Source organism: Rhipicephalus sanguineus, chromosome 5 (assembly GCF_013339695.2).
Source record: "Rhipicephalus sanguineus isolate Rsan-2018 chromosome 5, BIME_Rsan_1.4, whole genome shotgun sequence".
Taxonomy (NCBI): domain Eukaryota; kingdom Metazoa; phylum Arthropoda; class Arachnida; order Ixodida; family Ixodidae; genus Rhipicephalus; species Rhipicephalus sanguineus.
The window spans coordinates 88,258,375-88,283,725 of NC_051180.1; the positions used below are offsets into that span (position 1 = coordinate 88,258,375).

The 25,351-nt window shown below is 46.8% G+C and overlaps 1 protein-coding gene and 1 long non-coding RNA gene across 2 annotated transcripts in view; both read right to left on the reverse strand.

Moving 5' to 3' along the window:
• Window positions 1-5,881: 5,881 nt before the first annotated feature.
• LOC119392904 (uncharacterized) lies at window positions 5,882-11,215 on the reverse strand. Its single transcript, XR_005183751.2, has 3 exons — window positions 11,081-11,215; window positions 6,423-6,548; window positions 5,882-6,327 (listed from the first exon to the last, which is right to left on the reverse strand). It is a non-coding gene; the product is annotated as an uncharacterized LOC119392904 (long non-coding RNA).
• Window positions 11,216-13,478: 2,263 nt separating this feature from the next.
• Window positions 13,479-25,351, reverse strand: part of LOC119394808 (metalloproteinase-like) — a 51,048-nt gene continuing 39,175 nt past the window's right edge. The window contains exons 9-11 of the mRNA XM_037662112.2: window positions 23,616-23,671; window positions 14,463-14,571; window positions 13,479-13,641 (exon numbers count right to left, since the gene is read on the reverse strand). Coding sequence (XP_037518040.1) covers window positions 13,479-13,641; window positions 14,463-14,571; window positions 23,616-23,671 — 328 coding nt within the window. The remainder of the gene's footprint in view (window positions 13,642-14,462; window positions 14,572-23,615; window positions 23,672-25,351) is intronic.

The window sequence follows — 25,351 nt, forward strand, 5'->3', positions numbered from 1 at the left end:
ATTGTAGACTGGGACAAAGTTCGAAATAAACTCGATGCCCAACCCTCTCCTCTAACTATACAAGAATGGGCAGAGAACCTCCGCTCTACCACGCACGAATTCAGAAAGGAAGTCACCTGCACTGAAAAGTATCCTTTTATAGACAGGCATCTGCTAAATTTGTGGGATAGCCGCAGAAAGATTGTTCGGAGGCTTCGAAAAAATAAGGCCAACGTACACATACAGGATGAATTGGCAAGGTGCAACGAAAACATAGAGGCATACGCTGATGATCTGGCTAGGCGGAATTGGCAGGAGACGTGCGAAAGCATCAACGGACATCTACACCTCTCGAGAGTTTGGCAGATCCTCAAAAACTTGCTTGGTCGCTCGACGGAGCGCCATGCTTTAGCCAATATTCAGCTCACTTTACAAATTGGCGACGATGAACTTCACAAAGCAACACTTGACACTTTCTATCCGCCAACGCAACCAGAGGAGCTCCCCAGTTACACAGGGCTTAGCAGTTCGGGAATGGACTCAGACTTCACTGCGGCAGAGCTATCCACCGCACTGGCATCCATGTCCAGGAACACAGCACCTGGCGCTGACCAAATCACATATGCCATGTTACGCAACATCTCAAATGACCAACAATCCATTCTTTTGAGGTTTTTCAACGACATCTGGCGCAGCGGTGTTTTACCTATTGAATGGAAAATTGCCACCATATGCGTCATTCCCAAGCCGGGCAAAAGGCCGGATTCCCTTACTAATCTGAGGCCTATATCACTGACCTCGTGCGTTGGCAAGGTCATGAAAAAAATGATTCTTACCAGGTATGAGTGGCACCTTGACAACCACAAGCTACTCCCAGCAACACTTATTGGATTTCGCCGCCATGTTTCAGCTCAGGACGCGGCGCTGTTTATAAAACAGGATGTTTACTCCCAGAGTAGCAGAGTTCAAACACGTACCCTTGTTGGCCTTGATATACATAAAGCATTTGACAACATCAAACACGCTGCTCTGTTGGAGAAAGTGTATGACACTCAACCAGGCCGGTGCTTCGCAGACTACATCCGCAGCTTTCTCAGCGACTGAAAAGTTCAAATAGCTATGACTAATTCCACTACAACGAATCATGCGCTAAGACGAGGAACGCCCCAAGGAGCAATACTTTCTCCAACACTCTTTAATGTTGCTCTAAAAGATCTTCCAACCGAACTAAATTCAATTCCAGGGCTTAGGCATATCATCTATGCGGATGATATCACGCTTTGGTGCACGACTGGTAACGCTGGCGAGCAGGAAAACACACTACAGCAAGGAATAAACACCGTTGCGCAGTACCTCGCTAGTCTTGGACTTCAGTGCTTCCCTGGAAAATGTGAATACATAGTCGTCCTGAATGACCATACCAAAGCAGCACAAGAAAGACGACACCTCATCGAGCTTAACGTGCATGGACAACCGATACCAAGAAAACAACATATACGTATGTTGGGATTTTATTGGCAGCAGGATGGCAGATCAGATATATGGATGCAGCGCACTCAACAACAGATCAGTCAGATAACGCATATGCTCAAACAAATAGCTAACAAGAATAATGGTGTCAGAGAAGCTGAGCTCCGGCGCATCACAGAAGCCTTAGTACATACCAGGATTATGTACGGCTTTCCATACATGTATCTCACCGTGACCCAACTCCGCAAACTCAACAACCTCCTTCGAGGCATCACGCGCATAACCCTTGGGGTACCAAGCTATGCACCAAGTGCCTTCGTGGATGCGACAGCAATCTGCAACAACTTGAGTGAAAGACTAATTATGCATGAAGAAGGTCAAACGCACCGCCTAACAACTTCCAACCAGGGCCGTCGCCTACTAGAACTTGTGGGACACAATACCACCAATCTGCCCCCTATACCACCGCCAGCTCCTCCATGGGACGCACTTCCTTATATTGACGTTCGACCAATCCCAAAACACATGCACACTGAAAGAGATGTTGAAGACGCCAATCACGCTGCCGCCGACAGCTTCAAAGTGATCCGACCTCATACCACGCCGATGCCAGCTTTAGAGCCGGCAAAGCAGTCACAGCAACAATGAACCCACGTGGTCAAACAATCGTAAAACACCATCACGACGTTCCTTCTGCGGCAATAGCAGAAATAACGCAAGCCATCACACAGCATGAGCACGCCTCTCAAGAAATTACGGTCAGGACAGACTCACAGGCAGCCCTACGGGCCTTCCTCGAGAACGAACTCCCTCCAAACGTACTGGCTGAGCTCACTACTTATGGACATCATAATCCCGGTATGTTAGTCCACCTGGAATGGACGCCAGGTCACTCTTCTTCCTTGGGCAACTCCCGGACCCACGCTGAGGCCTCAACACCCTGGTGTTCCCATACCTCCCAGGGTTGGCCTGACATCTATCTGCCGACAGTGGACCGCGCAGAACGCCATAAGGAACGAAGGGCCCGCCTGAAATCCCTCCGAATAGCCCGAAGAGAGCTCCCTAGACCGCCCGAGGCTTTTTCGAGAAAAGAAACCGCGCTCTTTAGGCAAGCACAAACATACTCTCTACCGAATGACTTCACCCTGCATAAAATACAAAAAGCCCCGAATACACCTCATTGCCAAGTGTGCGGTTCCATACCGACTCTACCCCACACATACTGGCACTGCCCCAGAGCCAGTACGCCACAACGCCATTCACCCTGCTCTAACATACTCACATGGGAGGCCTGGGTTGCAAATCTGGGCGAAAGCACCTCCTCATGGGCAACTCTCCTTAACCACATAATAACCATCTTAGGGGAGGTCAGTACAGCCTCACCCTAGAGCTCAGACCCGGACTTTGGTTTCGAAAATAAAAGTTTTTTCTCTCTCTCTCTCTCTCTCTCTCTGTCTCTCTCTCTCTCAGTGCTCTTGCATGGATGGATGGATGAATGGATGCTATTAGCGTCCCCTATATAACGGGGAGGGGACATGTGTGCCACTAGGTTCGAAAAACAAAACAAAAAAACATGGCTGATCCCTCCGTCATAGGAATCGGTATAACACGAAAGTGAAACGTGTCTTCACTGAACTAGTGCTTATTGTGTAGTGATATATGAGAGCTTGTACAATGTCTATTCGTGTTTGGCAGCTATAGCACCGTTTGAAGTGGATGCACCCATGTTGACAGCATGTCTCTATCGCGATGACTAACGCCCATGATTATGATTAAACCGTTGTGGTAGCTGACGGTGTGAACATATATTTGGACACAGCGAATCGTGAATCCCGCGTAAGGATGATATCAACAAGCTCATAATCAACACTGGTACCCGGTATGCACTTCTTCAAAGCGTCGTCAATTAAGGAGAGAAACTGCACGGTGTGCGCTTTCTAGTAATGGGTAGCCGACGCCTGTGCTCATGCATACATAACACACACTGCGCTTCGGCAACACGGGAGGCAGAGGTTCGTAGCCTGAGCCGCAAACGCGTGCGTCCCGCTGGCCTCTGTCTCGCAGGCGGTGCTCTCGCTCCACCGAGGCACAACATTTGCCGTCGAAATCGCGTCCTTTCTGCAACGCATATTGCAGCAGTTTTGTTAGTCGGTGCTATCGCAATTGAAGCAGTCGGCCGCGCAGAAATCCCGTTGGTGCACGTGGAAGCTGCACTACTCAGATGAGCCGGCGCACGCTAACACGAAGCCAAAGGCAAAGAACGTAACTGCGTCAAGGGTGCCTCGGCGACGCCAGCGCGGCCAGTCTGCCTCTCTGGTATCGCGACGCTTTAACCATGACCTCCGATATCGCGTGCAATCACGGAGTAAGCGCTAGTAAGTGCCGATCGTGAAGCATTACTTCTTTTCACATCTCACAGACGGCGGCACCGCCCCGCTCCGCCTAAAGTCCCTGACTTTAGCTCCGCCCGCCGCGAAAGAGAATGTGTGAGAGATACAAGGTGCGTTCGCGCCGAGTCTAGCATCTCCCGAGTTAGCTTAGTCGGTAGGGCGTCGGGCGCTTGCCGTCACGACCGCAACGTCGTGGGTTCGAGTCCCAGCGGGGTATCATTTTCTTGGTTTTTTTCATGGTGTAAGAAAAATAATTTAGGTGTGGACACTCTCCGCCCGCCGCGAAGGAGAGCGCGTCCAGATAATGTTCGCCTTTAATACATGCGCCGGCCGCAGTTTCGTGGGGGGCGCTGCGACATGGGGGCTTAAGAAACCTATTGCGACGAGGCGAACGCGCGTTTTTCTTCATTTTTTTTTCACCTCATTGCATTTTTTTAACCGTGCACGGCTAGCAACTAGAGCAACGAACGCATACCGCGTTTCTCGCGACCGTGCTCGCGACCGAAAAATGCGACGTGCGGCGGACGCCGTTACGGCGCGTGAGCAGTCTTTCTGCTCGCTGTTCTCACGTGCGCAACGCCGTTACGGACGCTACGCACGCAGCTCGTCTTCTATAGTACATGCGCCGGCCGCGGTTGCGTGGGAGGCGCTGCGACATGGGGGCCGAGAGGAGGAAAGAGGCGAACATTATGTGGACGCGCCGTCGGGCGGAGTGTCCACACCTAAATTATTAAATGCGAAGTATCTTAAGGCGGAGCTCAATCCGGTGGTGGTGGTGGTGGTGTGCGGCGTGACCACCCTTACTGCGCATGCGCATACCCTCTCCACTCCCCTCTCCACTTTCATTCACCAGTTTCCCTCTCCTCTTCCCCTCTCCACTCTCCCTCACCACTTTCCCTCTCCCCCACCCCCTCTCAACTTTCCCTCTCCCCTCCCCCTCTCCCTCCCCCTTTCCACTCTTCCTCTGAAACGCGGGCTAGACATGCCGAAATTCTTTCCTGCGCAACGCCGCGATGAGCTTGAGCGCATGCGCATCCCCTCCGCCTCTCTCTCCTCTCCCACGCTGCCCCCCTCTCGCCCGCCTGTCGACCGCGTTCCCCGCTCGCCCTGTGAGAATTAACGGCCAGGCTAGATGGAAGATACGACGCGCGTAGCGTCCCTCTTCGCGTTCCACGACGCGAGGTCGGTAGCATGCCCGACGAACGCCAACGGAACGCGATCGTGCAAGTGCTCCGGCTTCGCATCGCCTCATGGTCCCCTTTAGCGGGAGATGGTGTAATTTTTTTCTTACACCGTGGTTTTTTTTTTCTTTCTCACCCGTTGGCGTCCATTTTATCAACGTCATATCCGTGACGGATGTACTTGGTGGGCCCCGGCATAAAACACTGTCGTGTTAAAAAAAACACGCCGTTGCTGCGACCGTCCCATTCGGCGCGTTTCCAATAGAAGTGTATAATTCCGTTTAACACACCGCGAGGTGGTGGCTTTCGCACAAGCCCCGTTCATAGCATCCATCCATATCGAAAAATAGCTCTCCGACGCTCGCCTGGCTGTCGCACCGCGTTCACCGTCCGCCCTGTGAGAATTACCTGCCAGGCTAAAGGGAAGACACAACGCGCATAGCGTTTCTCTTCGCGTTTCACGACGCTTTGGAGGCGTGCATATCAAGTATCAGTGTTTAATATGTGCTTGTTGATGCCATATTTGCGCGGGATTCACCATATGCGGTGTCCACGTATGTGTTAAGAACTTCAGCTACCGCAAGGGTTAAATCATGATCACGGGCGTTAGTCGTCGGTACGGAGATGTGCCACTAGGCGTCAACGTGAGTGCGTCCACATCAGGCGGTGCTACATCTTCCAAACAAGAGCAGACATTATACAAGCTCTGTCATACCAATGCACTAAAGCAATCAGCTACTTCTGTGACGACACGTTTCACTTTCGTGTTATACCGATTTCTGAGACAGAGGTATCAACCATCTTTTTTAAATAAACGCTCAAAGCAAGCTGTACAAGACCAACATTTATTGGTGACGCTGTCATATGCAGTTTATACGGTTATGGTTACTGCCCACATTCCATACATAAGTTTACAATACTTGCTTGAAGTGTGTCGACAGGATGGCTTTGCTCCAACATCTGTCAAATATTCTTGTTTTTGATGTCATCTTTTTCGATGTGCCATTTTTACTTCTTCATTAACGCTGAAGTGCTGCCACTACAATTTCTTATCGAAATATGACTTGATTCGCCTCAGTACTGACAAGTGGGTGAGTTGGTACTAATTCATGACTGGCTGCGCAGCACACACATATGGACAAAGAGAGAAATGTACTCCATGGGCATGTTCTTGACTGACATGTTCTTACGTTTCACAGGACAGCAAGTTAGGGTCCTTGACATCATTCTTCTGCAACTTCAATATCACCTTTGAGTGTCTGGACATGATTATATTTAACACGTGTGCATTTATTATTAATGCAGATCTGCAAACGCAAAATGAGAGAAATTCAATGGCAGAAAGCTTGTGTCTTAGACTGCCACAACAAGACTTTAATTAGGGCTACGCTGGCATACTTACCGCGCGTGGTTTGGTTTCATTGCAGCTCGTGCCGTCAGGCGCATCGTTGATAATTACAGAGCCTGGTCTTGCAGGCTGTATGCATGTAATCAAGCAATTCTCGAGGCTTAGTTTGGGGCTATGATGCTGGAATTGTCAGAAAGAGAAATGTTAGCGCAATTAAGCCGTATCATATCAACACATATTTGCATCGGTGATAACGGCGCAATAAAGCTTCACTGTTACGAGTGACAACGAAACTGTTAAGTATCCATCATGCATCAATTCTGAATAACAACAACACTCTACTTTCCCAAACTGTTAAGACGCTTAGGATTTCCTTTTACTCATATATGGCATGGAATTGTCACACCGAAAACATGAAATACACTTTGTACAGCGTTTGGCATACGACGGTGTACGAAAAGTAACCGTAACAGCACTGCGCTGAGCGTAGCTGCCGTTGTACGATTTTCTCCTACTAGGTGAGCGTCGTGCAACTTCTATCGAGTTCATTGCACCTGGTGGCTCCTCCCATGAAGCTTCTCTGGTTACAGTGCCATTACGTGAAATCAGTTTCGCACGCTCCTCGCTTTTCGTGATGACGGATTTAGTGAACAGAGTGTGGCTGAGAAAGTTCGTCTCGGTGTCGTAAGAATAGCACTATATCTCCTAACGAGTAGCAACTCTGGAAAGAAAGTCTGGGTCTCGTTGTAACTGTTATTTCAAATCACGGCATGCTTCCACTTGACGATCTTTTAACACGAAAGTACGAAAGTAGGAGAATTCCCCGAGGGGGTCATTTCTTCTGCATTATACACAAATAATGAATTAAGCCAAAGAAAGCATAGGCGACATTATTTCCGGTTTGTTAACTGCCACATAATGCTTCTCTCTTAAATTGAAAGGAATCAATGTGGACGAAAAATTACCCTTTCCGTCGGTGGGATGCGAACCCACAACCTTCGAATTCGTACGTCAATCTACACCTGTATAGTAAATTTATTCCTGTGCTTACTAAACTTTTCTATCGAATTTTGATAGGAGGACATATTTGTACAGCGCTACGAGAACGAGGACATATGAAAAGGACACAACGCAGGAGCTGCGTTGTGTCCTTTCATATGTCCTCGTTCTCGTAGCGCTGTGCAAATATGTCGATTACAAATCACCAACTAGCCCATGCTGCCGTTCTGATAGGAGGCCCTCCCACAGTTCTTCTTTTTGGGCCTCCTACTGAAACTGTTGCACTTTAATATGCATTGTATTTTCCAATTCTTTAAATAAACTGGAAACTTGAAACGCGTCCGATGCTCTACGATTTGAGCTACAACGGAGGGTGCTCCCTCGTCCACTTTTTGTTGTAGGGTATTTATGTGCGCCTATTACATGGGAGTGTTATCCAGCGCCACTCGAAGCCCGGGCGGCGGGCGTGTAACACTCTATTTTGCCAGAGGGTGTCGCGGGGCACGTGATCTTCGTACGAGGTGGCGGCTGACCAATACGAAAGCGTTGTGATAACAGAGAGCTGAGCTAGTTAGTAAGTATTCATTCTAAAAAGACGGCGTGCAAACACGGACACAAGGAGGAAGTCAGGACACCACAAATGCCGACTAACAACCGAAGAGGCGCACAACGGCGGAAAAGAAAGAAGGCACGAAAACTTATGTGCGCATGCCCATGCTTTTAGTATGGATATCAAAGCTTTTAGTGAGGATATTGAAGAGCTGTATTACTCTTTGCCGCATGAGGACTTGTTAAAATGTGTTGATGAATGTATTAACGAACAAGGGCACGAGACGGTTTTCACCGATAAATGTGGTGTTTCTACCGTGGCATTTCTAGAAATTCTTTTCATGTATTTAAAGTCGACGCTGGTAGGTTGGAAGGAAGGCGTTTATGTGCAGAAATTAGGGATATGTATTGGTTCTAAGGTTGCTCCGGTTCTTAGTGATTTATACATTATCAAGATTGACAGACTTTTGGAAGGAGCCTTAGGGAATTCGGTTATTAAGGTTTTTCCCTATGTGCACGATTACTTAATTTTTTGGAGTGGTGAGGACTTTGAAACAGTGGTAACTTCAGTTAGCGAAAAATTTGAATTAAATGGAGGAGGGCTGAGCTTTACTAAAGAGGTGCCTCAAAATAATGGAATACAATTTCTAGACATTTCCTTGACGTTCCAGAAGAACCACGTGTGCTGGCAGTATTCTCCTAGATCATCGAAACTGCTGTCAAATTTTTCGTCGAAGCACTCGAAGGTTGTAAAAAACGGCATCGCCATGTCTTGCCTTAGTCAGCCCTCGCCAAGTCGTGTGAGCACAAAATGAGCGATAGCTTTAACGCACAGGTTACGCGTCTTTTAGATCTGGGTATCCTCGTGATGCAGTGGCCTCTGTCGCTGAACGTTTAAAGAAGTCTATTGTGTTAAGTCCGAGCATGGTTGCAGAAAGCGATAGGAAGAAACCTGTCGTAGGTATACCGTACATTCATTGCGTATCTCACAGGCTAAGCAAAGTAGGGAGTAGATACGGCGTTAATGTTGTTTTCACGGCTTCCATTAAGCTAGGTAAGATTCGTGCCGCTGTGCAGAGGAAGAATGAGCGAGTAAAAGACAAGAAGCGGACCGGTATTTGTTTCGTAAAACACACCAACAAATTCACTGATTGCTGTACGAGTGCGGTGTATAAGGTCCCTTTCAGCTGCGGCCGCTTCTACGTAGGACAGACGGGCCGATGCATTAACCAGAGATTGTTGGAACATAAGAGATCGCTAACAGGAGGCTCACCTTCTAATCTATCTTTACATTGTCAAGATTGTAAGTGCACGCCAAAATTCGATGAATGCCCAGTGTTGTACCGGCATATAAATGAAGAAACGCGCCTGATGATTGAAGCATGGCATATCGAGAATAGTGGTAGCGCATGCGTGAGCCAACCGTCGATTAACTTGCGTAAAGATGAAATCAAATCTTCCACGTAGACCACCACGCGTGCCGGATTGATGGGTTCGCCTGTAGCATGGGCATGCGCAGATAAGTTTTCGTGCCTTCTTTCTTTTCCGCCGTTGTGCGTCTCTTCAATTGTTAGTCGGCGTTTGTGATGTCCTCGCTTCTTTCTTGTGTCCGTGTTTGCACGCCCTGTCTTTTTAGAACGAAAGCGTTGTATGCCGAGGCGCACCAAGGCTTCACTGAGATCATTTCCGTCAAGGATGTGACGTCGGTAAGGTGTACACGAACAGCTGACACAGAAAAACAAGCTCACAGGGTCCCTTATGCATTCACCCAAGAAGACTCGAAGGCGAAAGCCATCTTCTTCTTTTTCTTCTCCGCGGCAGCTGCATTTTCGATGGAGGCGAAAATTTTTGAGGCCCGTGTACTTAGATTTAGGTGCACGTTAAAGAAACCCAGGTGGTCGAAATTTCCGGAGCCCTCCACTACAGCGTCTCTCATAATCATATCGTGGTTTTGGGACGTTAAACCTCATATATTATTATTAACGTTCAAAAGTCTGTGGGTTGAAGCGAATGTTGTTGAATTTGTAGAGCGGACTCTGGAGAAGAACGCCTATTAAATTTAGAATCTGCACCCCTGAAACGGTTGATAGCACTTGGTCGTGAAGTGATTTTGCGTGTGTGCATTTTGTGTGAGCGTGCTCATTGGTGTATTTGCTTCCCATTGCGAGTTATTTTTGGGAGCAAACAAATTTTGGACGGACGGAAATGACTTCATTGAAAGGGCCTGCAGGTTAGATGTATAATTGCACATACACCTATTTTTGTAGTTTTATATATTAGCAAATATGCTTACATACAATGCACTCAAATATGCGCACATGTACTGTGCTTCCCATTGTGTAATCTCTGCTGATTCTATGCACATTTGTGCATGTGAGCTTGCGTCCGTACGAACAGGTTTGTAGTTGGGCGTTCATAAGGTCATTGTGCGTGTGTGCGTGCGTGTGTTTGTGGTGGGCGGGATGGAAGGGGGGGGGGTGCGCGCGATTGCGAGTGCGGGCGTGTGCGTCTGCGAGTGTGTGCGTCTGCGAGTGCGTATGCGAGTGTGTGCGGGAAATTTTGAACATTGCTCCTTCAGCAAAATGGCGTACGTTGCGCCAGTACACCGGGAAATGCTGAAGGGGCAATGTCCAAAATTTTCGCGTATGTGCAAACTTCCAACACGTGCACTTGTCGAAAATTCGACTTGTCGTCTGCTCAAACTCTTTGTATTGTCATCTTCATTGAAAGTGTTCTCATTTTACATTTGTTTGTACCGCCGGCGTATCGCATTCATACGGTTCTGATAGATTAATTCTGCAGCATGGCTGCAGCATGGTTGCGATCTGGGGCGCCACGCTCAGACACTCTCTGAGCCTGGCGCCCTAGATCGAAACCTAGCACCACCAGAAACAAAAAATCATGTTTGATACATTTAGTCCTTACAGCGATTCGTCTTACGTGACAAGCGGATGGGACACGAATTTCTCGTTCAGTCGGCATAGAAATGCTTACGCATTTAAAAGCAAAAACAAGTCTGCGTGTCAAAGCAGAAATTTAGCACCAAAGACAGAGCTATGTACTCATACCACTTTCCATCTTCCTTGGCAAAAAGGTTAATAACTTTTCTTTCCTTCAGATTTAACCTCGTATAGTAAAGCGCACAGACATGCCAACAAACTTACCTTTTTGTAACCTGTGCCCTGGTATTCTGTGTAGTGGCGTCTACAAAAGTCGTCCAAGGAAGGCCTGGTCTTGTTAACATCAGGAAAAGTTAACTTTGTAGTCGTCATTGAAGTAATGTTAGTTTTCAAGCAGCTTCCTCTATCGCTCCTAATAAAAAAAACAGTACTATTTAAAAGAGCTCCGTAAATTGGGGCGAGAGATATGTATCAATTTCATACGGTGCTGTTAGCGGTTCACGGCATATTGAATGCTTCAATAAGAGGCAAAGAAAGCACAAAGTATTGACAAGAACCAACATGTAAGGGCGCCTTCGTGATAATTACAAAATTTGATTTTACTGCCCTTGAAGGTTAGGAGGTCTTCAGAAGCTACAAAAGATATTCAGAATTCTGTGTGAAGCAACGGACCTTTTTCCAAACGCACATAACCCCGTAGCGACGGCCGGCCGAAGAGCCTGGATTAAAGCGGGCCGGCTTTGCCGTCGTCTGCTACCGCCGTGTACTTGAATGGCTGTGTCAACAACGGATTCCAACATCATGAAACGTTTTCTTGCTGTTTTAGGTCGCCAATTAGTGCGCCAGATTTCCGATTCCTTCTGATGCGTGTGAACGTTCACTCTCCGTGTTTAGATGCTCGAATCACCAAGTAAGTCAGCAATTTGTTACTGAAAGCACATCGCATAGGACGGGCATTTTTCTGCTCGATATTGATTTTGCACTTACGGCTGCTCCTTTCGCGCTGAAGTATTGCAGAAAGCTCCCATATTATAGTAATTACATAATAACCGTAAAATGCTTCAAGGACAGTGACACGGGAAGAACACAACACCAGCGCTATCTGCGCTCTTCTTGTGTTCTTGCTGTGTCCCCGTCCTTCAAGCGCTTTACTGTTATTATATCACAGCAACCAGGCTGAACATCAGCATTGGTACAGTCATGACCTTTTAATGTGGCACTTGGCATAGTTACTTGGTGGTTCCTCTATAAAAAACAGGATTGTTCTTCGATGGTACCTCGCAAACACCTCCAACCGGTTTCTGCATGGCAATCTTGAACGCGATACTTTGGCTCAACGCAAGTGCACAGACGTCCAAAAAAATTACAGTATTCGCATTAAATGTCCACCTAATGGCTCTAATCGTTCAATATAACACCTAATATAGTTATCTGTTTCATTTGTAAAGAAAAACGCCAGCTCAATTACCTCTGTGTGCCATCGTCGCGCACAATATGCATGACAGTTTGCATGGCAGTAATGCATAGCCTTCGAGATACAGCAGATTCGCCGGCCACCCTTTTTTTTCGGCTTCTGCCACCTACTGAATGCTGCGAGTTTCTCACGAAATCCTTGCCGAAGGTCGAATATTATACGCACTAGCGTCTCCCAATCTATCACCACAGAAATAGGCAGAATGCTGGGCAAAAAAGACGCACAATCCCTTAAGATTGCTCGTGACGTTTGCTGGTCGGCGTGCCCTCTCGTTAAACTTCGCCGCCAGGTGAAGGCGTGGCGCTGCATGTTTGCAAAATGATCCATTTAATTTCAAGTCTATTACCCTGTATCCCCTTTGAATAAATGGGAATAACATATCTCTCCCGCAACTGTATGTGTAGTTCCTTGTTGCTACAGAAACCTTTCTGTGTTCAGGTTTTGAAATGTTTCATGCTCTTTACTTTGCTTGTTCAGTATTCATTTCACGATTACTGGTTCCTGATAGTATTTTATTTTCAAGTCATGCTTCAGTTAGTTTAAGCGTTAATGGTGCAGGCACATTTTTGCACAACTACAGTGCATTTTTAACAATTTCTTAGGTGCTTTTACATGTACCTTCGATTCTTTAACCATGTGTCAAACTTTTTCAGCCTAGTTCTGCGCTCTGTCATCTCCATCGCCCCCCTTTTATGCTAGTTTTATACATTACTGATAGGTTGCACAATGCAAGCGTTATTTTCGAGGTTTGCTGCCTTTGACAACTACAGTTTGTCACAAACGTCATGTCTAACTTCCGATAAGATGCGCTAACTTAAATTTTGCCATTTTGAAACCCTGCTTAAGATATAGCGATTGTCAACTGCACTTTGTTCTCGCTCTCATAATTCGCAACACAAGAATCCATGCCGTAATTGCGACGTCATCTTTAGCCGTACTTCCCAATTTGTTTCTAAATAAACATAAGCGCTACACGTCTTGAATTGTCGCAGTATTCTTCTCAGCCATTTAGAGTACGTCAGGATATATTTTACCAATCCGCCAAGCTAGGCAATCGCTTAATAAGTTTTTTTTAAATAGTAACTGGCGAAAAATCTTGGTTCTATATGTTGCTTCGTACCATGGTTCTGGAGCTCCTCTACAGTTCCTTTTTTAATTGTCATTAGCATTCGCTTGCCTAAGCAATACTTACATGATGAACTCTGCTACTTGGTATGTGCTGCAGTAGGAGAACGCCTGCACCGAGTACGTGCCCGATACCGGCGTCATGATTTTTTTCTCGCTCGCCGGACAACCCGTCCCGTCATACCTAAGCTTATCATTCGTGGAGCCATCGTGTGCTGAACCTACCCTGGAAAGGACAAGGAATGAACGAGTAATCAGCTATTTTAGGATGACATTATAGAAGATAGAAGACTGCATCCGGATATGACAACTTCAAGAGAAAATTAAAAATATGAATAGATGCGTTTGTAAGTACTGTATTCTAATGGGTGGCAGCTTTCGGTGACGTTCGGCCATATTGAAAAGCCACATTTACGAACTGTCTTATGAGAGTGTAGATTATTTCCTTGCACGGAGGTTGAATGGAAATCCTGTAGAATCACTTTTGCTCAAGCCCAAACGCTGGCCGGAGGAAACGACACGTGCGATTCGAGAGCACCGGCATTCGCCCTGATTAACTTAACACGAAGCCGCCCAGCAAAATCTTTGTACGACTTCAAGCCAATCACGTCGTGAACAGCGGGTATCCCACAACATTCTTGAAATACAATCGAAAAATGCATAAGAGCGCTTGCCGAATAAACTGCAACGCATATGCATTACGTATTAACGAAATTGCCTCGAAGATTGGTAGTATCCCTGTTGGAGCTTCATAGAGCGGAAGCTACTTGTAGAGTGTTACTGCAAGTAATCCATAGGATGGCGAGAATCCCCATGCCACCTATAATTGTCAGTCGAGCGACTGCGTAGCTATGTGAATAAATATACATGTTATTTTTATACAATGCAGATTCTTATATAAAAATGCGATGCCAGTCAGGTACCTCCCGTATTTACAGACGAACTCTACGTCGATATGGAAATACTTTGCCGCGGCTTAACTTACACTGTAGCAACTAGTTTTCAAAAGCCAAAGCAATGGCGAACACTTAGCTGAATTCAACTCACAGATGTCCAATCTCGTGGGCCATAGTGGGAGCGCTGCTGAACGTCCGCGGCATGTCCTCCACAATCGCAGCCTTTCCTTCACCGCAAGCAGCTGCGAGTCTCGCTAGCCCTGTTAAATGTGAAATACCGAAACTGTTCACGTATCGGGGTACATGACCAACTAATAACCTGTTTTCGTAAAGCCTAATGGGACAGGAAGCTAAAAAGCATGTGGAATGTAATGTCCATCCGTCGCTAATCTTTTCATACAAGAAATAGAAGTGTCTGTCAATACAAGCAAATGGAAGTGTCGAGTAGGAACATGTTTCTATTTACACAAGTAAATAGAAACGTCCGCCGGAAAGAACGGGCAAAAAAGAGCAGAATAAGGACTAGGCATTCTCTCTATCACTCGAAGCCGCTGCCATGTCAGCAGGAGCCAGCCACTACGTGTTTCCGTAAACTGATCAGTCGCTTAAGGTCAGGGGAGACCATAGGTCGCCAAACTCACTCATGAGTCGACTCACTCAGACTACCTCAGACTCAGATCAAGCCGTGAGTCTGAGTCTGAGTGAGTCCGGGTGGTTAATATTTTGGTGAGTTTGAGTCCGAGTGAGTTCGGTTGAGACAAACTTTTGTGAGCCTGAGTCCGAGTGAGTCCGGCTGAGAAAAATATCGGTGGGTCCTAGTCCGAGTGAGCCCCGAGCACAAAATGTATTTCTTTGGTGAGTCTGAGTGAACTCCAAATTTTTTTGCCGAGCTATGGTGGTAACTATTCAACTTCAGTATTACTATGGTTTGCTGGAATGGGGTAGTGTGCCGTCTGGCGCCTGAAACGTGGCTCTTTTTGCGATGACAGCTGCGGTGCCAGAGCACACCGTACTACTGTGTCGCCACCTGACGCCGCTCCCCGAAGTAATTTATGGTAAGCTAAGATACAAAGCCTCCGAGATCAGTAGTTACAGTTGCCGCACTGGTCCTGCGTTCACGTGGGAAACTTTATTGTTCCCTTCTCTTTCTCATGACGCGTTAGCGAATTTTTTCATGTGCACGGCAGACTCAGTGTTTGAGGAAGCCTGATGCATTCAAGTTTTTGCAGACCGATTGGAATTACGGACTTATTCACATAGGATAAATCCAACATCCCGGTTGCATCGCGGTGCATTTAGCTGCATTCCTGCGCTTTGGCGCCCCTTTGAGGAGTAAAATCTCTAAAGAAATCAAGCAGCATTCGTCATTAAGCATTGTATTTTTTCTGTGCAAAACCTTCCGACTGCTCTTCTGGCTGGTGCAGGTGACGGGTGGTCGTGCAACTCGCCTGATGCTGTTAATGTTGGCCTTCCGGACCTCCTCGTGTGTTTCGACGCAAAACTTCAAATTACTCTGATAGCTAGACAGGCGTACATATGCATGGAATGAACAGCGATGTGCTTTTTATGCCATTTACAATCAAAACAGTAAGCATGCAGACGATCCGGGACGCTGCTCTGCTATAGGAATTGTGCAAGCTCAGACGACGCAGAAGCATCTTTAGTTATTGCAATAATGCAACCAAATCTGTTTAAGTGTTTAAATCTTGCAAAAATTTGAAGTTTCAATCGTGTTACGTGACCATTTGACTCAAGAACGGCAGAAATTTTCGCAATTCTGATTGAAATTTCGCGCGCCGGGCATGCCGTTCGATCGTGGCGCCCCACTGGTGGCGTCATCGCAAAAGCGACCACCGTTCTCCCTTTGGTTTGCTGCGAAGACGGCACACTACCCCATTCTATTACACCATAGTATTACTATCAGCCTTATGAAGGCTCACATTGATGCTCACTTCTACTCACAGATACTTCAACGCACTAACCTTCATACCCCAGCTCATATTTAATGATCAAAGGGGTGTCTTGACCTCTCCCCCCCTCGCAAAACTTTTCAAGGAAATTTCTTGATAAAATTATGTCGTGTGAGTCATATCTTTAAATAACAATGTCCTTACTGTATTGTAATCACTGATAACTCGTATATTGAGGTAGCAGATCAAAATGCGTATCGTAGAGCACCGATTATGCGAGATATTAGCGCTTACTTGCACTGGCATCCTCGTCGAGAAAGCTAATTATCCGTCAATGGACTCATGAGTCAACTCACTCAGACTCATTCGAACTCAGATCTTGCTGTGAGTCGGTGTCTTAGTGAGTCAGAGTGGGTAATATTTTGGTGTTTTAGTTGGAGCGAGTCTGGTTGAGAAAAAGTTTAGCGAGTCTGAGTCCGAGTGAGTCCGGTTGAGGAAAATTGTGGTGAGTCTGAGTCCGAGTGAGCCCTAAGGGCAAAATATATTCCATGAGTGAGGCTGAGTGAGCTCCACATTTTTGCCGACCTGTGGGGGAGACTGAATTGTTTATGACAGCCATTGAGCAGTAGGAATGGTAAAAAAATTGCCGCAGCTTGCACTACATCGCAAGGCTGGGTCACAGCACAGCTGGTGGGCAAGCTGGTCCTGATCCAGCCACACTAAGAATTCAACTAGGCTTAATTCGGGCTAATGAAGCTTTCACTTAATTATCTTAATTAAACTTAGCTAGTTAGATGATGCTCAACTAGGCTTATTTAGGCAAGGCTATAATTACCTTGGCTTAACTAGAATCATCTAAGCTATGGCTTGAAGTGGCAAAGGCAAGCTAGGAATGATGATGACCGTTTCTTTCTGACTGTTGCGGGATGCGTTATCAGGTAACGTACTTCTATCGAGAGGTTCTGCCTGGCACATTCTACCACTTTGTTGATTTACTTCATGGGAACACATGCGTCCGCTAATGGAAAACTACAAGAAAGACGACCTGCAGACGACAGCTGCCGAAGCAATGCAACAGCGCACCCGAATCAAGAGAACTCCTAAGTATTACGAGTTGTCGTGGTATATTTACGTTTCACTTTTAGATGAAGCAGCGATTGACACAGGCACGTAACTAAGATAGGCGCCAAAGGGTCCGGCCGCAGTTTCGCCCGAAATTCAGTTTTAAAGACGATAGCCTTTCTTGGGATACTTAAACGGAGAAATTTTGGTCTGTCTGTCTTTCTGTTTGTCGGCACGTCAATCGATTCAGCGACTCGGCCAAAGTTGAACCACTTGCCCAAGGGCCAGCCATCTTGAACGGCTGACTACGTTCATACTTGTGTACATTGTCGATCAAAAAGCAAACATTACGCATATCTGAGGCGCAACATCACTAGGTAAGTATTAGGTGGTGTGTTCCTTTAATAGAAAATGCATACATACATAATTCTAAAGACCCTCGTTTCTTAAGCTGCGCTTGGAAATCCGACTGCGCTGAAACTTGCTTTCCTCCGTGCCCTCTGCACGAGCTCATTGTTGTGTTTCGGTTTCGGTTCTGTATTGCACTGTACGAATGCCATGGGGCGCCGCTCTGGCATTCCTGTTTTACCCAGGCGACATGTAAATAAAAGAGTGTGTGGAGAGTACTCGTTGAGTGCGGACGTTTCTTCTGCTTCAGCGCTTCGCGCCAGACCAAGCGCTCGGGCTGGCTGGCGTCCCGCCGGTCGCGTTGGTCACCGCCGGTCTTCGCCTGCTGCTGCGCCGGGACTACCAGCCCGCAACAGAGCACTCATGTTTCCCGACGTATTACCAGATGGCGCCCATATCACACGCAGCGCCTCTTCTATCGTCTTTAGACGACATTGCAGCGAAGCACGCAGATACGCGGCCAATTTTTCCTCTCCATCCGCCTGCCGGTGTTCCTGATAAGCATGTTTCTCCCAACAGCTCCCCTCGCCCCCGCGCTTAGCATGAAAAATCCCCTTGCGACTTACCCCCCACCCCCTCTTCCCCTCCCCACAGAAAAACCCCTGACTACACGCCGGGATGTACCTTCTTAAGTCATTAATTGGAAACAAATTGTCAATATACGTGAGGTTGTTCAAGCTTTGCAAGTGCAAATGCAGGCAATAAATGTGTGAAATGATTCGACCAGTAGTTTGTTACATTTATCGCAATTTCATTAAAAAGAAGGAAGGGTTTATTTATAAACGCAGAAACTTCCTTGAGAGAGGTTTACGCGACAACCTACCTACCAGAGACCTACTCCCACTTGCTAACTTGTGATATTTCACAAGTCGCGTATTTTCTGGTGTTTGAGTCACAGAGCGACACACAACAGTTTCTCTGCATCGGACCGTAAGAAATACTGGCTGTCACACAGGCGCCCACTAAAGAACGCTAGACATTTGGAGAAACATCAAGAAAACTCACTCACACATGATCACACGAAACAGCACACGAAAACGCATACGAACCATCATAGATCCTGAGGCAACCACATTATGGCACGAACCGGCGTTCGCCTTGTGTCCCCGAACGGTGGCGTCCTCACCAGAAACAGCGGCGTTATCTATCAACTCCGCCAAACACGCTCGCCTATTGACGGCGACGCGACGCAGCAGGCCTCACCCTTTTTTTTTATGTAGTGGCCATGCCATTGCCCATTGCGTCTGCACATGTTCACATATCATCTGCTGCTCTTGCGTGAACATGAATATCTGCAGATGCCATGGATGTCCATCCCCGAACGTTACTACACACGCGGAGGTACCCACCTAATGGGCTAACCAGAAGGCTAGCGGATCGCAGAGGAGAGCGAATTCATCGACAACACACAGAAATCGCGCAAATCTTTACAGCAAATCAGTTCTGCAGAAACCCGCAAGGTAGAGGAAGGTTCGTGTAGGCCGAAGAAATTAAGCTGCTCGATAACAATTTTACCTTTTATGAAGTTTCCTTCACTTGCGAGCTCCCGCAGACTGATGGGTCGTATTTTGTGGCCTTACGTGCATAGTCAGCCCAATGCAACAGAAACAGCAGATACACAGAGCCAAAACAATCGAGAGAGCGCAAAAGGAAGCTAGTGCAGTGGGTAATATTAACAGTGAAGCTATTTAAGCTGTCGGTAACTTGTGATCCGTCGTAAAAAAGTTATTACCATCATGAACGGGCACACGATCGCTTCAGGAACCAGCACGCGCTCGCTTCATTTCTTTAAAGTGTAGCTGTTTGAGCTATCGGTAACTTGTGCTCCGTCGTGCAAAACTCCTCAAGTGGGTATGCGCCACAGCAATTGGACAAGCCCCACTACTGTGTACAGAAGGTGCGAGTGTCAAACCAAAACAAGCACGTGAAAATGAAAGAGACAAAGAAAGAGATAGAAAATAGAGCGAAAGAAGGATAAAAAGATAGAAAGAAGCGATAGAAAGAAACAGGAAGAGAAAAAGAGAGCGGAATAGAGGGAATAAATACATAAAAATATAAAAAGACAGGAAACATACACAGAGAGAGAAACAGAGAGAAACAATGAGAGAGGAAGAAACAGAGATAGAGAAAGATATAGAAAGAAAGAGGAAGCGATAAATAGAGAGCGAGAGAGAGAGAAGAGAAAGAGCGACAAAAAGAAATAATTAAATTGAGTGATAAAAAATAAGAAGAAAGAGACAGATACAAAAAAGAGACACAATGAACAGAGAGAAAGAAAAAAAAACGAAGAAGAAATAAAACTAAAGAGAAACAAGGAAGGCCGCCCTGCTCCGCTCTTCCTTCAGGCGTGGCACCACTAGTGCGAAGCTGCCATAATCTTCCTTAATCTTCAAGACTTCCTGTGAGAATAAACGTTCTGTCTTAGATAATATGCGTTAATGGAGGAAATACGCTACAGGCATGAGCTAAAGAGCTCTGTGTTAAGATTAGAACATTTGCTAAAATATATTTTCTTTGCTAGGAAACCACAAAGCCAAACCTTCACAGGGGACCGACTATTCATATGTGTGCGCCGTATGAGTGACTGGATGGGATACCCCTGATGCGTCAATCCTCCTTGGCAAGATAACCAGAAGTTTCCGTTGAATTTAGACAGTCCGCACGTCTAAGCGCAAAGCCCGCAACGACAGTGATCAATAGCTCAGACGAGAAGCCAGGGAACGATTAATCGTTAATCTATTACAAAATGTAATTGAGTCCCTGGGAAGCTCCAGGGAGGCTTTCCACACAATGGTATCTGCGGTACGTCATGCTGCCTCCTACGATGTCATATGCACGCTGTGACACGGGAACGCTTAGTGACCCTCGCTGCAAAGCGCACTTGCCGGCGAGTGCGCTCACCAAACTCGCTTCACTACGTCGGAGTGTGTAGCATTGGCGATAGTGGCTCGTAAATAAATACGCTAATGCACAAAGTGACGTTCGTAGTATTTTTAACAACCGTTTTCGTTATTAGGAATATTGCCATGTAATAAAACATGCTATACGACGAAAAACTACTTTGCTATTCTCGCTCTTTGGCAGTTTACAGCCACGGCCGTCGGGGGCATGCCGAGCACAGGCAATGCACTCTAAGAAAAAAGAGAGTCAAAGAGGGTCATGGAACCGTGACTCTCTTCGGGTGTCCATCTGACCCCTTTTGGAAGGTACACGCAGAGAAAAAGAGTTCGCATTTGGGAAGGAGTCACTGGACCCTCCTGAAGCGCGTTTCGATTGGCTTCGGTATACGGAAGAGCCGCCGTATACGCCATACATATCGCACGCTTGCCCTTTGGCGCCGTTGTGGCGCCTTGCTCGGTGACGCAGACGGGGTTGGCACCGGGGTGGCGCGCCGCTCTCCTCTCTCAGTCGTCTCAGTGTCTCAGTCGTCTCAGTCTCCTGGTCTATTGGAATGCGTTGCGTGGTTGCGTTGGTTGCGCGTCTTCGGTGGTGTTGACGCCGGCTCCGTGCACAAAGTGACGCTTGGAGGGCGGAATATTCATGGAGCTGCGGACACCGACAATGGGCGCCAGTTAACGGTGAGTGTACTGCTTTCGTAGGTACTAATTATACAGCTTTAGCTGGGCGTCTGCAGCAGCTCTGCGGAATCTGCCAGCCATTTTCCAACAGTAGCCTGTATCCGCGGGCTGTTGCTGATGCCCAACTAAAGCTGTCAGTTAACGAGTTGCCACCGTTATGCGCGTTGCTGTACAAGCTCCCATAAAGTGAGTGATGCAAACAATAATCGAGGGTCATTTCTTGCTGATCGCACGGCGTGTCTGCACTACTGAAGGTGCAAGATGTCGTTTTGAGATGCACTTTAGTCTACCTCATAATAACATTTCCATCGACCTTGAGTGTGCAGCGTGCTTCCACGCGTGGGAACGTGAAAAAAAAAAAAGCCTGTGTACAGAACGCTCAGACGCACTATATGTATGGTTTTTGTTGGCTTTAAGACGGTAGTTTGAGGTGCAGATATAGTACGGTGGCTTCCAGAATGTACGCGGTAGTCACTCAAGTTGGACACGCCTCGCCGGTAAAGTGAAAAAGCTCTAGACTTTCGACGGCGCGCGTTGTTGCGGCCGCCGGCGTGCACTTTTTTCCCTCGTTTCTGTTTGCTGTTTTCGTGGTTTGCATACACTGCAATGACGTTGGGCGCTATAACAGAATAGAGTGAGTGTACGTGATTGTGGGAGTTATGTGCGCTAATTCTAGCATATGACATGTCTGATCTCGACGTAGACGGCGTACGCACGCGCTGGGTGTTGTTCGGGCCCTAGTACTCGCATCTGTTTATCTGAGTATTTCAGGATGGGTTACGTTTGTAAAACATGCGGTCAATAACCGCTCACGGCATGCCCCTGGCTACTGGAGGATGTGCTTTGTTGTTTTGTTGTTAGCCTTTATTATGTCTGTGTGAACCACTTATTGTGTAGGGTTTGCAAACCTTTACTACAATTTCATTTTCTCATCATAATATCACGTTCTGCTTTTCAGATACCGTTTTTCATGGTGCTCACGCTGGACAGGAGCGACAACCTAGCAAGCCACAAGTCTGATGCCTCAAGCCGTCACCACTTTTATTTATTCTTAATCACAAGGAATAAATATGGAAACATGATGGCGATTTCTGCTGTTCATTTAGCACCATATGACACTGTGCACATCACAGTCACACATTTTAGTTGGCTATACTCATAGAAGCATGTAAATGAGGAATACCCAAACTTCTTAATTGGAAATCACAGACCATCTTTTCGCGCTTTATATTAACTTTGCTGGAAAATATGTGTTGTTTTGACGAGTTTTATTAAAATAATGCTAAAACTGAACTATTCCTTTTTTACAGTCGCTGGGCAGAACGGCAAGCATTATTGGACTCGCTTAAAATGAATACTCCACTATTTTCAACAGTAGTCGCGCAAAAGTAGAGCAAGGATCAAATGAGTAGCTTAAAATACTTGTGGAGTCGCTTGATGCTTCGGTGTGGGTCCCTTGACCCTCCTAGGAGCGTTACCGGCAAGAGTCGTCTGACTCCCTATAAGTGGTAACGTGATCCTCCCGAGGAGGGTCTTTGCACTCTTCCTAGAGGGTCAGGGGACTCTCCTGGAGCGAGCCGACCCTAACCCACCAAGAGAGTCACCGTGACTATTTAAAGAGAGTCCTATACGTGGCAAGTCAGAACTCTCCGAAAAGAGTCACGCATACTCTTTTTTTTTCTTAGAGTGTGGCCGCATCCACCACGTTTGTGCCTAAAGGCTGTATTAAGGGCTGATATAGCTATAACACATTGTTACTTAAGGAAAATTGCCTGAAATAACAAATATCTGTTGCGCTACTTAACTACCCATCAACATTACTATCATTTCTGAAGTACACTTCCCTTACTCGTGTAGCAGCGCACCGCCAAAGTGACATTCTGGGGGCGTAAGTGCACTCGCTCAAAATGACACTAAGTCTGCCAGTGTGACCGGCGTACTAGATGTGTGCCGTATGTTGTGTATGAAGCGAAGAAGTGCCTTGTGGAATCTGCAACCATGTATCTAGTGGCCATAGCTGGCCGTGTCATTGTAGCAAAGGCCTGCTTGGTATGCATCTGCTTGCAATAAGATGGTATGCATACACTTGTTGAGTGGCTGAGTGCAAAGTGCAAGAATGGAAAGCCTATATAATCGCGTTTTCAAGCTCTGCATAGACGTGTTTTTGAACGTTCTTCATGTAAAGATGCGTTCCATTGAGAAAACACACACACTAAAGCTCTCTATTGTGGCGACCCCAGATATATTGACCTTCCACCATGTGCTTCTACATCAAGTCAGCACACTCCTGGTATATTTGATAAACATGGAGGCGTGATATTTGTGCCAAGATTTCGGTCAACTCACCTACTATACTTCGGCGGGGAGCAACTCCAGCGCCGTAATTCGTGGCCAAGTCAAGCCTGAAGGAATAATTCAAAATATGCTCTACAGGTACGCAGCGACTGACTGCTGAATTCATGATTTCCATCACTTTAACTGTAGATGTGGTTAAGCTCATAACGACGGGTTTTTTTCGCGGTCACACCATCAGAAATATGTGCACGGGCTCTAATTCTGGCAACGTTGTCTAGTGACTCTCGTAGTTATAGCGTGAGGGACCTTGAAAATAGCTGTTAACCCAGCTAAATCCATTGAACATCGCACACACAATGCTCAAGACATTGGTTCAGCATCCCCTGGTACCAAGTTGTATTTTCAGTCAAATGAAAATCTTTCCGTCCGAATTTCTCTTTACACTTATATGTGTCCCTTTGCCTTGACTAGTATATTTCATCTACACTCTTAATCATGCCCTGGTTAAGTGCTGGCTATATCCAGAAAACCAGATGAAAAATGTCTGGCTTCCTGGGTATATCTAGCACTTTAAGCGGGACCTCATTAAGATTGTAGATTCACATATATTTTCCTTATGACGCACTACTTCCCAGCCTGTAGGTGCGACGTGGTTATATTTCTATTCGTGGTGCAGTCATTGGTGTTTTTAACAGCGAAGTTGTTTAGAAAATCGTTCGTTTTTAGTCGATCGCAGAAAACTATCATCACCTTAAAGGGGCCCTGCAACACTTTTTGAGCAGGGTCAAAAAGCGCTGCCAATCGGTAGTCGAGGCTCCCGCGAACACGTGAGCCAAATATTATAGTGAAGCGAGCGCCCTGGAATTTACAATAAATTTTCAAAGTCAGCTGAAAATCGCTCCCTCTTCTCTCGACAAATGATGTATTAGTCCGCAATATATGACGCGATTGTCGGCAGTTCCACCATTGGCTAATGTTATAATCACGACAACACCCTCATTATTACCTTCATTGTTAATTTTGAGTTCAATAAGTAGATAATATGTATGTTTATATTGTGTTATGCCGTTAAAACACCGAACAAGCATTAATATTAGCACTTCCGGTCTCACCGACAGCTCGTCTGCTCGTAGTTGCGTGGTTGCGTTTTCTTCACCATGTGCAGTGCCGAAATCGTGAATATTTCTGTGCTTTTGACCATCGCCGGTTGCCGTTGAGAGTGGCAGCCGTTCGAGTGTTGCCTCGTCAGCTGGAAACTGCATCGTCGGCACGTTCTCACGACCGACCGAGGCAGCGGTGCAGCATTTCTCCGATAACAATGCTGGCGCCAGCTAGCTTAGGATACCTGTGTTCGCTGTATGGCGAGAGTCCCGTTCGCTGTCTGTTCAGTATGTCATCGAGCCGTACCTCGGCGTATCCTCCCCGTAGTCTCAGGTTCCCGAGAAACCGCGACACAGCAACCAAGCAGACTCGCATTTTCATGGTAGCTGCAGACAGCCGGGGGATGGGTCCGCGCCGGCCCGATGCCCCACGATCCTTTCTTCTAGTCTTTAGTTCTTTGTTGTCAGCCCGCACTCGCTGTGCGCCCGCATTCGAAGAGCAAACAGCATCGAAGTACTGCCACTGGGAGAAGGGTGCACGCAGCTTTGCCGTGTTGAATACGATTCAAGCGCGAGCAGTGCGACGAGGCGGTGTATCGGAGTGTGGGTCGAAACCCATCTCAGCTGTCATTCGTTCCAAACGCGCACGCAAGTTTGCGTCCATGGTTCGCAGAGCAATGAAAACAC